Source organism: Cervus canadensis, chromosome 14 (genome assembly GCF_019320065.1).
Source record: "Cervus canadensis isolate Bull #8, Minnesota chromosome 14, ASM1932006v1, whole genome shotgun sequence".
In the NCBI taxonomy this organism is placed as follows: domain Eukaryota; kingdom Metazoa; phylum Chordata; class Mammalia; order Artiodactyla; family Cervidae; genus Cervus; species Cervus canadensis.
The window spans coordinates 40,335,006-40,348,005 of record NC_057399.1 but is presented as its reverse complement, the minus strand read 5'-3'; the positions used below and the strand labels follow the sequence as shown (position 1 = coordinate 40,348,005).

At 35.6% G+C, this 13,000-nt stretch overlaps 1 protein-coding gene across 9 annotated transcripts in view; it reads left to right on the top strand.

The window, feature by feature from the left end:
• MPDZ (multiple PDZ domain crumbs cell polarity complex component) overlaps positions 1–13,000 on the top strand; it is a 159,808-nt gene that overhangs the window by 75,774 nt on the left and 71,034 nt on the right. For 7 of the 9 annotated variants that reach the window (XM_043486468.1, XM_043486469.1, XM_043486466.1 and 4 more), the window contains 6 exons: positions 865–1,011; positions 1,854–2,018; positions 3,401–3,586; positions 4,727–4,936; positions 7,431–7,547; positions 8,928–9,095. In XM_043486468.1, coding sequence (XP_043342403.1) covers positions 865–1,011; positions 1,854–2,018; positions 3,401–3,586; positions 4,727–4,936; positions 7,431–7,547; positions 8,928–9,095 — 993 coding nt within the window. The remainder of the gene's footprint in view (positions 1–864; positions 1,012–1,853; positions 2,019–3,400; positions 3,587–4,726; positions 4,937–7,430; positions 7,548–8,927; positions 9,096–13,000) is intronic. The other 2 variants (XM_043486471.1, XM_043486475.1) reach the window with 2 other exon arrangements.

The following is a 13,000-nucleotide window of genomic DNA, read 5'->3' as shown; positions in this document are numbered from 1 at the left end:
AGAATAGATTTAAAACTTAGATAATGCAGCTTCCAAGATTAACTCTGCGCTCATTATCATTAAGATTTGAAAAAGATCTTTTATAATTAAACAGTATTTTTCTCAGTCTCTCTATCGATCAGTTCCCTTAACTATAAAGGGGATAAAGCAGATCATCTTTAGTATACTTTCTGATTTTAATATTATAGTGATTGGACTGTCTGTAAAAATAGTGATTTCCTAATGTTCTTCATTATTTAGAGTAACAGTCAGAAATAAAAAGTTTACTCTCCTGTTTTAAGCTTTGATTCACTTTTAAAGACAAGTGTTGTCCCCTTGATACAGTTTATGGTCCAGAGCCTGGGCCGTGGGTTCAGACTGCTGAAGTTCCAAGTGCTTTTGTTAGCTGTGTGACTCTGTTGAAACTGACCTCTCAGAACCTCATTTTTGTAAGTTTGGAAGCAGGGATAGACATTGTACCTGTTTATGAAAAGTAAGTGAGATAGTCTGCATGATGGGATTTGTATAGTCCTGGCACATGGAAGGTGGTAAGGGTGTGTCTTTCTGTGTGTGGTTTGAGCTCAGGCTTCTGATTTTATCAGTGGTCCTCTGACTACCCTCCATCTGGTATCGGCATCTTAGATAGCACAGAGTGTCTTGGAAGCTTGCACCTGGCTGCTTCCTCTTGGTTTGTGTTGGTTCAGGAAACTAATAGACATCAATACTCTTTCCAAGGCAAAACGCTAAAGGTTTGCAGCTTTAAAATAAGGTTTTTGAAGTTTTTGTGAGAAATTTGACCTTCTGGGGGGTGAACATAAAATACATATACAGAAAAAGAAAAAAATGAAAGAATATTAAAAATTGTGATGATATTTCTCCTTTCAGGTGGCTCACGTGAGCAAGTTCAGCGAGAACAGTGGGTTGGGAATAAGTCTGGAAGCAACAGTCGGCCATCATTTTATTCGATCTGTCCTCCCGGAAGGTCCTGTTGGACACAGTGGGAAGCTTTTCAGTGGAGATGAGCTGTTGGAAGTAAGCAAGCTATTCCATCTTCCCCTTCGTAAATAAAATTCTGAAAAGGCTGTGGGAGGCTTAATGTGGTGAACAATTAAGTTCTTATTTTAAGTTCCTCCTTCAAAGGGTACTTGAGAGAGATACACAAGTAAAACTTTACCCAGAGCAGAAATTTCCTATCTGTATGTACGTTGATCATCAGACCTAATTCCATGCATGGTTTTTGTTTGTTTTAGGTCCAGAGAATATAAAAACTGTCTTTACATTTTTTTAAACATTCAATTTTTAGAATAGGTAATATGTTCATGTTTCATAATCACATATAAGACAAAGATATACTCCAGTGAGTAGTGTTTTTTCTGTCCCAACCCTTCATTAGGTGTAACTGCTTATTACTGGTTCTATTAAATCTTCCAGATATTTTTAATGAATATGTAAGAAAATTTGAATTTATTAATTTATCCCACTTTTTAAATGTATTAGTATATAATAAAATACATTCCATTTTTTATCTTGAAGTTTTTCATTTAATGGTGGTATATCATTTTAAAACAAGCTTTATTCTTTGGAAACAATTTTGTTAATTCTCCCCTTCCAAACTATTACACAGGCATATGAAACATGGGTGAAAGCTAGTGATCTTTCTGTGATTACTTTAGAAGGTCCAATTCCAGTAAGACTGTAGTGTTGCACGTAAATTATTTTAGGTAACACTACTACAGATCCAGCCATAGTTCTGAGCATAGTGCAGCTATGATCATCCCTTGAGTACAATTTATATTAATGTAATAAAATATTGCTTTGAAAGGAGTAGTCCTGTTAGGAAGTGTTCTTTCCTGGCCAACTTTTCCTTTTCACAGGTGAATGGCATAACCCTACTTGGGGAGAATCACCAGGATGTGGTGACTGTTCTGAAAGAGCTGCCCGTGGAGGTGACAATGGTGTGCTGTCGTCGAACCGTGCCGCCTGCTGCCCCGTCGGAGGTGGAGAGCCTGGACTTGTGTGACATGGAACTAACAGAAAAGGTGTCAGACGTGCAGATATGGGAGACTAATCTGAATGTACAATGGGAAGGCTATATGGCATTTAAAAGTTTTTAAGCCTTTTTTTTTCTTACTTGGTGCTGATTTCCTCACAAATCCTCTGGCATATAGGATAGACTTTGGAGTCAGACAGACCTAGGTTTGAATCAGGCTTGACCCTTCCTCTCTCTGTGACCATGGGCAAGTCACTTCATCTTTCTGAATCTCACTTTTCTTGAGGTAAAATGTCAGTCATTAGGTATTATTGCAAAATAGGTGCTTGAATAGTTTATTCACAGGATTCCTATGAAATGGACACTTGCCCCCTTAACAGGAGATTGAAATATGAAAGTAGTGAGTATATAGTACATATCTAGTCAGATACTTTTGTATAACCTCCTCAGCTCAGTGCTTGTCATGTGGGTGATAAGAATAGGGGAAAATAAGAAACATAATGCCAAATTCTGTAGAAATCAGTCTACCACCATACATGTCCAGATATATTTTAATGTGATATAAATGGGATTATTACAATAAAGCAGATGGACGGATTTGCATCCATGGTTCTACTGTGCAATAATTGTTAAAAAAGCAAAGAGAGCATTTAAAGTAGCATTTCATCATCAAAAACATTTTTCCTATCTAGTGTTTTCAAGAGATATACAAAACTGAATTAACCTAGATTCACTGTAATATATTTGACTAAAAGAAGCTAATGTTTGAACCCCTATTTTTGTGCCAAATGCTTTTTAAATATTACCTTACTTTATCCACAAAAATTCTTTGAGATGGGTAACTGTGAAGCCCAGGTTAAGAATGCAGCTCAAGGCAACAGAGATAAAAGAAAAATAATAGAGGAAGTCTTCAAGCCAAGGCCAATGTGTCTTCAGATATCATCTTGGCACTATGCATGTTAATTTATTAATGAAATAATCACGTGCACAACTCACAGGATTTTAGAACCCTTGTCTGCTCAGTATGCAGAACTTATACATACAGCCATTTCCTCTTGAATTGTTCTAGTTTATCATAAGCATTCTTTTTCTTTAATATCAAAAATAGCTTTACATTTCTTTTTCTAACAACAGATGTGATTCAGACACTGATGAAAAAGGTGAAAATCACACAGAATTATGCTGCTAAGATAGAATCACTATATATTTTTATGGAAGCTCTTTGAACCATACATTTTAAGTGCCTATTACAAGTTAGGCTATTTCTAAGTTGATACCTTAATTCATAAAGATTTCTTGATTGTTGCTGCTCATATGTGAGTACTATATTCTGGACAGATGCTGGGAATCTCCCTTTTCCTCGTAGCATTGGTATGTACATCTGCGCATCTAGTACATCTGAAATAAGAGCTGTCTGGTCTGTTTATCCAGCCTCACGTAGATCTAGGTGAGTTCATCGGGTCCTCGGAGACAGAGGATCCTGTGCTGACTATGACTGATGTGGGTCGGAATGCAGAGGAAGTTCAAGGACCTTTGGCTATGTGGGAAGCCGATGTTCAGAACATAGAGCTGGAGAAAGGGAGCAAAGGACTTGGTTTTAGCATTTTAGATTACCAGGTAAATATATCCTACTTTTAACAAAATTTTTTTTTTAAAGATAACAGATGCTATACATATGTTGTTACTGGTAGAGCAAAAGTAGATAATACTTTAGAGTCATCAAATATGTATTCTTGTTTCTAGTCTTTCAGAATAATAATTCATAATAAGATTATTACTATAAAGCATTTCTTTTGGCATTGAGTTTTTTGAGCTCTTTTATATTTCAGCTCTCGGAAATTTGAAGATTATGCAGAATACTTTCTAGGAATATCATAGAAATACAGTTTTTCTGTTTCTTTGGGGAATATGCCTAAATTGTTTTTATTTCCTTATTGTTAATGGATGGTTCGTATTTGAGTGATAAGACAGAAACTATCAAATACTTACTTCTTTTGTCTGAAGTGAATGATAGATATATCATTTTGGACATATTGTAAATTCTCGTATTCTTATTAGTTGACCAGACTTAATGAATAATCTTGAATGAGGTCAGGTCAGGTGTAGCCTGGGTCCTTGTGCCGAGCTCTGGGCTGAGTTACTGGGGGGAGGCAACTGCTGGTCTGACGGAGTGCAGCTGCTGCTCCTCATGAATTAGTGCTGAGCTGGAAGGCTGTCTCAGATGACTCCAGAGAGTTGTATTCTTTCTCAGGCATGGTTCTGGAGTCTTGTTCTAATATTAAGGTTGCTGTGTATCAGAAAACACTGCATTATCAACTACTATATGGCCTCCTTCTGTATTTCTTCATTCCAAAAACAAGCCCGTTCCTCAGAACACTCACATCTACTGACGTTCCACAATAGTAATAGCCTGTCAGTAAATGCTGCTGTTAATAATTCATGAATCTCAGATGATAGTTATAAAATTGGACAGTGTGTCAATAGCTGAAGTCACAATTTTAAATTTACCTATAAAATTTAAAAGATCTACTTGGGAACCATTGAAAGTGGGGATACCATTGTTTAGGAGGATTCTTCCTAAACTCTTTAAAATGGAGATAGCCTTCACCCAGATAATTCAGTGGAAGTGTTGTATGGAATTTTTAAAAGACACTTTGAAAAATTTACCCATCCATTACAATGCAGAGAGTGCAACCTATAATAACATTTTTAAGTGTAGAAAGAAGTTGCCTGCTCTTTGCTTTCTCGTCCTGTCAGGATCCAATTGATCCAGCAAGCACTGTGATCGTCATTCGTTCTTTGGTGCCTGGTGGAATTGCCGAAAAGGATGGGCGACTACTCCCTGGAGATCGACTCATGTTTGTCAATGATGTTAACTTGGAAAACAGCAGTCTCGAGGAAGCTGTACAGGCCCTGAAGGGTGCACCATCAGGAACTGTGAGAATAGGTGTTGCCAAGCCTTTGCCTGTAAGAATTCAGATTCTATTGATTTCTTTTTATTTGCAAATAAAAGTGACTTTCAACCTTTTTGCTTCAGGTATTTTCGTGATTGAATCATGATTTTTGATGCTTTTCATCAGCATGGTTATTGGCTCCATGAGTGTAAAAATTTAATTTTGAGTGCTTCCCTGGTGGCTCAGAGGTTAAAGCGTCTGCCTGCGTCTGCCCACAATGCGGGCAGATGTGGGTTCGATCCCTAGGTCGGGAAGATCCCTTGGAGAAGGAAACGGCAACCCACTCCAGTATTCTTGCCTGGAGAATCCCATGGACGGAGGAGCCTGGTGGGCTACAGTCCACAGGGTCGCAAAGAGTTGGACACGACTGAGTGACTTCACTTTCACTTCTAATATTTTTTAAAAGGATAAAGGAAAGAAACAGCCAGGAAGTTCAGAAATAAATTTAAAAGTTAATGTTCTGTGGTTTACTTTTAGCTTTTTTTAATTCAAAAATAAGGTCATGATCAATATAGAAACAAATGTTTTTCAAAGAAATAGGCTTTAAAATATCTATACCAGTAAGTTGACGTATTAGAGAAATTAATAACAACAGCGAACAGTGGAATCTTCAGTTATAGTGGAAGAAATAGAATCTCTGTCAGAGTGGATTAAGTCCCAGTATTCTGTTGACTTCAAAATATTTGTTGTATAATTACTGCAGAACAAGAAATTGAACTTTCTAATTTAGATTCATTAGCCTGTAGCTCTCCTCCTGGGAGGGAATAGCATTCATGTTATTAATTACTGCAATATAAAAACAACTAATAAATTCATGCTACATAATGTTAGTATGATTATTGGGTACAGCGATTGCAGCATAGCACTTATCATTGAATTGCAATGAAATATTAGAGATGGTCTCACTATTTGTATTTTTTTCAGTGTATAAATATATTTTAAGTGAAAAGGACAAATAATATTCTCTCTTAAATAAACATAAACACATAGATATATATGCATAAGCATCGAATAAAAGTCTGTTGACTTTGTCAAAGAGTTTGTTTAGATTGTAAGCTTGTTGATGTATTTAAAATGTTGAGTAGATTTTTCATGCTCTGCTTTTCGTTCCACAACAAATTTTGGTAACCTGTGAAAATGTATTTATGAAACCAGGAAGAAAGGAAGGGAAGAAGAAAGAGAATATTAAGCAAACCTCAAATGAAACCAGGATTGTAGGAATCAGAACAAGGGTTCAGTATGAAGAGTGTAAGAATGAAGATAGTGCATTATGGGACTCTGCATATTTATTAGGATTGACCATACATATGGTTCTGGTCTTTCTGTTACACAAAGAAAATGACAAACATGATCAATACATGTGTTTTACTGCCCTTAAGGGAAAATTGTGCCACTTAACTCAAGCAGTCTTTTTTCTTCCCTAGCTGTTTCCAAAATAAGTTTCTTTCATACGAGTATTTAGTATTTCAAATTGAATATGCATTGCAATTGTGATAAATCTCATTTATATGAAGTCAGTTTTACTAAAAATTAGGCTCATATGTGTGGGCAAAGAAGATAAACATTTTTTTTTTTCTCTGAAATACTTTTGCACATATTGGTGATATAGGGTGATGTAGGCAAGACAATCTAAATGTTTTAGCCTGTTTGTTCCTGATATTTAAGAAGAATGCTAGGTTTTCCATCACTGTGATCATGGTTATAATTTGACTTCTCAGGAGTGCAATATAAGTGTATTGTATACATACAGAGTTGGTGGTGTATTTTAAGCCTTGCTAAATTAAGAGACTTCATTGAGAGTTTACTAACGTCCCTTGTCAAGGAAATTAACATTCTTTAAAATAATCAGGAGTGCAGTGTAAGTATATTGTACACATATAGAGTTGATGGTGATGGTTGTATTTTGAGCCATGCTAAACTAAGAGACTCCATTGAGAGTTCACTAACTATCCTTGTCAGAGAAATTACATTCTTTAAAGTAATATTCTAGTAAGGAATGACAGAGAGATATTGGTCCTCCTTTTTAATGTTTTCTTTTTCTGCAGATTCTTCTGTCTTAACACCTAAAAGTTGCCTTATTTCTGTATTTAGAAGTCATTATTCAAGTCGAGTATTTGGTAGGTGACCAGAAGTGACCAGAAGACTATTATAATGTAAAAAATTGTTGATTTTGATAATCTTTTTGTAAGAAGGGTAAAGAAGTTCGTAGAAAGGCATTCTCATCTAGCAGATGATGTTGGTATTGGGATAAGCATTCTTATTGTGTCTTAAAATATAAAACTGTTCAGTATGAATATTTATTATATTTCTTGCTCATCATTTATGTTAAAGTCGTTTGTTTATGATGACTTTATAACTTGAAAACATTATTTGAAAACGTTCCAATTTTTTCTCCCCCCCTTATTTTTTTCTCCCCTCTCCTCTATTTTCCCTTTCCCTCCCTCTTTTCTGTTCTCCCTCTTTTTCATGAACTCATCCTCAAACACTGAACTTCATTCTCCCTGCAGCTGTCCCCAGAAGAGGGTTATGTTTCTGCTAAGGAGGATTCCTTTCTCTACCCGCCACATTCCTGCGAGGAGGAAGGGCTGGCTGATAAAGCCCTCTTCAGGGCTGACTTGGCTCTGGTTAGTTGCGCCCTGGCTTATCAAGCTTTCTTTCAAAATCTTACATGTCTTATTTTTGCTTTTCAAAACATTCTGAAGTTTTACTGTATTCTTTGTTCATTATCTTTTGGAAAACTTAACATTTTATTTTCAACTTCAGTAGTTCTCACAGTTCAAAATGAGAAGAAAAGCAAACCATTATATACCTGAAAAATGTTGAATTTGTGGGGGAAATTCAGTTAGCAGTGTATTATGTCAACATGTAAAATTAATCTTTACATCATACCAAAAGTTATTAGAGCACTGTTTGCTCTAAATACGTACTTGAGTATCTCTAAGCATTCTTTAACTGTTTTCAGTATTCATTCATAGATCACTTATTTTACCTTCCTTTTAATGATGTAAGTTATATTATTTCATTAGATAATAATATGAAAGTCACATACATTGGTTCACTTGTGGATTAAGAGCACAGAAGCTTCCAAAAGAGGGAATGTTCATGTTTTCTATGAATACATGTTTGTTAGCATTATTGATTTACCAGAAGCTTTTACATTAAAATTTTATTTTTACTTGGTCTATATAAAATCATTCACTGTAATAACTACACTTAGGGACCACTGGAGGCCCAACTTTGTTGGGTGAATACATGGTTCTTGCTCCTGAGAACCTTATGGTCTGGTAGAGGAGCCAGTGCTATGTTAATACTTAATAAAGTATAAAACTAAATATCAGATATAAATATGCATATGACATTTATACAAGTGTAAAAATTACACATCCTATTCCTAGTACTTCTACCATTAAAGCCAGGTTCCTGACCTAAAATTTTTTTGGAGGGCTGGGAAGCATTCCTCAGTGTGACTAGAAAGGAATATTTTAAATACTTGTCTTAGTGGTGTTGGACTAGTGAGAGGTTTCAAATCTGTGAAATTCTCCATTAGGTGTTTATAACTAATTGTGCACATCTGGCTTTGATTCTAATAATCCTATTGTTGAAGGATACGGTTCTTGTTAGTTATTTTTCAATTGCCAGCTCCTGAATCAGCCATTTGGAAAGTTTTGGTGTATATTGCAATCAGTACAATAATTTCACTTTGTAATTCCAGGTAACTGGAAAAAAGTATTTTTTTAAATTATAGAAATATTTAAACTTAGAATTGCTCCAAGCCCTTGTTTGTTACTTTTTGCCCTTTCATTGATGAAACAAAATAACCCTCTATGCTAGCACCAGTTTGTCTTTGTTCTGTTACAGTAGTTAGTTTCTGATGTGTTGAAGAGAGTGAAGAGGTCCTTAAATAGGTCCTTAAATAGAGAATAGGATAGACCAAAGAATGATACCAGTATGCCCTTTAGTCTTAGAACAGAATTCCCGTCTGATATTATTGTTTTTATTCCTAGGTGAACGCAAATGATGCTGACTTAGCAGATGAATCTGCCTTTGAGTCACAGTACTCTCCTGATAATGACAGCATCTACTCTACTCAAGCCTCTATTTTATCTCTTCATGGCAGTGCTTGTAGTGATAACCTGAATTATGGTCCCTCCCTTCCATCTTCTCCTCCCAAGGTACAAAGGAAATACCATTTTATTTATGAGAGAACTTACTTCCCAGAGATCATTGCTAATGGGATTTTGTGGGAGTGGCATGTTAAAGACCTTATGTTTATGAAGTGATGACTTCACTCTTAAATTAAAGTGCAGTTTCCTTTTGGTAGTGTTAGCTGGATATCTTGTAGACTCTGAGGGACTCTTTAAATCTGGGTTCTGTGATACAGTGTGATAGATACAAGATTTCAAAACTTTGATTAGGATTTGCATATTAGACAAAAATTTTAATGAAATGTATTTCTTAAATTGTGTATTTGGTAGTGTCTACTTTGGAAAAATTACAAGAGTAACTTTATTTTCTGAATGGTTTTAAAACTGATTTCCATGGGAAGTTGGATAGTAAAATAGTCCTTGCATTAGTTTAATACTTATTGTCTAAGTTGAACTTAATGCCGTCATTTATTTTTATATAAAATAATGCCAAAGAATATGTAAAAACCACCGTGAATGGCAAAGAATGTTTTAAGTCACTGCAAGTGAATGAAGAATTTAGCTACTGTATGATATGTCTGTGCCATCGACATTTTCGAAATAGGTTACTGGTGTAAGTGCCTCACCCAACTCTATTCATTTTCTTGGTGACACACCCTATAATTTTTTTTCCTTTATTTAATTTTTTTCTATAATTTTTAATAAGTAACATTTTATAAAGTTTATTCAGTCTTTTGGTGTGAGATGATATATCACTGTTTCAGTTTGGATTTCTGATTGCTTATGAAGTGGAACAGGTTTTCATATATTGGCCATGTAGTTTTCATATCCACCAATGGCATCTTCATATCTTTTGGTCATTTTATAATAGAGTTGCTTGTCTTTCTATTGATTTCTTGGACTCGTTTATATTTCCTAGAAATTTAATAAACAGCAGTTCAGTGTATATTTACTTATGAGTGTGTATGTGAGTGTGTATATTTTGAAAATCTGAAAATGTGTAGGAATGATTCCTTTAAACTTCAGGAAAGAAGTTATTCTTGGAGAAAAAAGAAAGCGTGGGAAGTTGGTTGTATCTGTAATATTGGTACGTTATATCCTTTTAAGAAGAAAGAGAAATTGAAGAAAATATGCCAAAATATTACTATATGTTAAGTCTGGGCAAAAGGTTCATATAAGGATATATTTTCCTTATTTTTCCATGTTGGAAATATATTGTAAATAAACATAATCAATTCAGTAAAAGATTGGATAATAATTCTTTTTTAAATATGTGAAATACATATTTTCCACATAAATTCAGTAGGAAGGGAATCTGTATTTATAAGTCGGTTGGAAAGTAGAATTTCGATAGGCCTTGGGCAATTTTCCTCCTTTTCTGATTAACAGGAAATTTTTTGGCCAGAACATTTTCAAAGCATTTTCTCTTATGGTCAAGGTGCACCTGTTATCCTCGCAAATGATGCTGGGCAATCTCCTTGAATTGGTTTGCAAGGTATAATCTTGAATGGAGCAGCTGCTCCTCTCTCACAACACCTGAGACTGTCTGACTGAGTCCTGTCTGGGGCATGTTCCTTCTTTTGTGGCCCCAGGGCTGGAAGCTGAGTTCATCTCCTAATGGCATCTTCTAATCTGCTGCGTAGCACACTCCTTCTTGCCAGTGGGACATATTGCATTGTTTAGCTTAGTAATTGTTACTTAACGGGATTATACAACGTGCATACTGAGAAGCATATATTTTACAGGGCGAATGCTGGCTATGCACAGAACAACATATTGGCTTACTGAAGTTTGTTTGCCTCTTTTTTTTTTTTTTCCAAGGCAGTTTACTCTTTTGTTGAAGCAAATTTTGGCAAGCTGGCCTATCAACTGAAATATTTAAACTACAAAACAACAAAGGAGACACTAATGAGGGTGTTTTAAAACACACTGTGAAACTCCTGTGTGATTTCAGTTTTCTTAGAAAGCAGGACTGTTTGTGTATCGTGGTGCATCTTTGCCACTTTTTTGGCTTGTTTGTTTTTGTATTTGTTTTGTGGCATTTTTTTAGTACTAAGATATTTTGCTGGAAAATTGAAAAAGTTAGATTATTCATTCATCTTCCTATTTCTTTGCACTAAATTTATTTTAAAAAGACAGAGCGACAATTTGTTATAGAACTTTGAGCCAACCATTTTTCTTAAAGAAAAGTGAGCTCATTTGGGGATTCTTCAATTGAAAAAAATCTTACCACGTGTGATCTTTAAGAAAAAGAGGAAACCCCCATACTGATTTGAAAGAAGGGTAAAAGAGTGCAAGGATCTCATTGATTCCTCAGATATTTGACTTTGCTAATCATGTAATAATCATGTAGCCTTAAATGGTGACTGGAAATGCACAAATAAGTTTACCTGTTTTCTTTACCCTGTGAGAAGGCTCTGCCCTTTGCCAGGCATGCTGCTGGAAGCTCTGAGAGCTGGTCACCCAGAACAGGGTCTTATTATAGAGGGAGGCCTTCTTCCTAGGTCCAGGGCCTGGACCTAGACCACTGCTTAGCATGGCACTGTAGGGATACATTGAAGCTTCTCTGCACAGAATTCTCCCATTTGGGGGATCATTCTGCCTTTTTTTTTTTTTTAATAAAGGAATTGTGTTTGCTTAATTTGATTAATAATCATTTAGGGACTTAGGGGAAAAAACATTACTCAAGAATCTGACAAATAAGGCCATTTCCATGGTATTTGGATTACTGGAGTCAGGTCACTGAAAGGTGTACATAAAAGGCAAGAAGCTAGTTGATTTTCTTATTCTTTTAGGTTTTAATTTTTTCATGAGTATTTTTATCCACTTTTCCTTCTCACCTCCAAAGACATAATAGAATGCAGAAATAATTGTTTTAGAAACTTACTAAATACTTGTACACTTTCGTTTTAAAGCTCAATATGGTTTTGTGGGAGGAGATACTTTTTCTCTATTTTGACTTAATAGTCCAATCAATAAAGATTCAGTAGCTGTGTAATGCATTTCCTCCTCCTCTTCTTATCCGCACGCCGGTGCCCCACACACCCTAGTGCACCCGTCATCTCTCTCCTTGCTCCAGGGATGAAAAGATTACCAGTTTGGTGCATATCCTACATTCCTGAATGTTGGTCCCCAGGAAATGCAGTTGATTCTAGTGCAAGTTGAACTTCATGTTTGTCACCATAGAAACCCCTCTTCATACCTTACAAATCAGACAAAACCAATGGATTCCATGATTTAAAAAAAAAAAAAAATCAACATATTTGTAGGAATAAATCTCCACTGGTGTCATTCTGTAGCATAAAATATTGCCACCTTCTCAGTTATGTTTTAAATCTTGATACCAGTTTTTATTGTGGAGAAAGGGTTAGTCTCAAAAACTGATTACATCACTTATAATCAAGATAATGAGAGTGATTGTGGAAATCTTAGTGACAAAAACTGTGAGCTGGCAAAGGTACAAGAGATGTTGCCTTCTGTCTCAGTAGGCTGAGAGTACAGATAGTACAGCACGTGTACCTTATCTCAGAAAGAGTGGGGGTGCAATGCAAGCTGGGGCAGCTGGCCTTCTGGTATATGCTTCTAAAGTACAGAAAGATTTCTGTGGTAGACTGATTATTGAAAAAAAAAGCAGGTCGTGTCCACCCAATGCTCAAGTTTTTATCTTGTATATGTAAATATATTCTCTGGGTAGATAATGTGCCTAAGTATAACATTAATATGCATTACAATATATTTCCAAGTATAATTGTCATTTTCATTTAACCTTCCCCCCATTTCCCCTAAGAACATAAATGTGTCAAGTGGAGGAACCTATTAAGGTGGATTTTTGAAAGATTCCAGTTTAGATCCCAAGTTGTACTGGGAAATCGTGGTTATTTTTGGACATCTTATGAGGGAAGAGCTGCTTTTCTTTTAGATCCATAAGACTT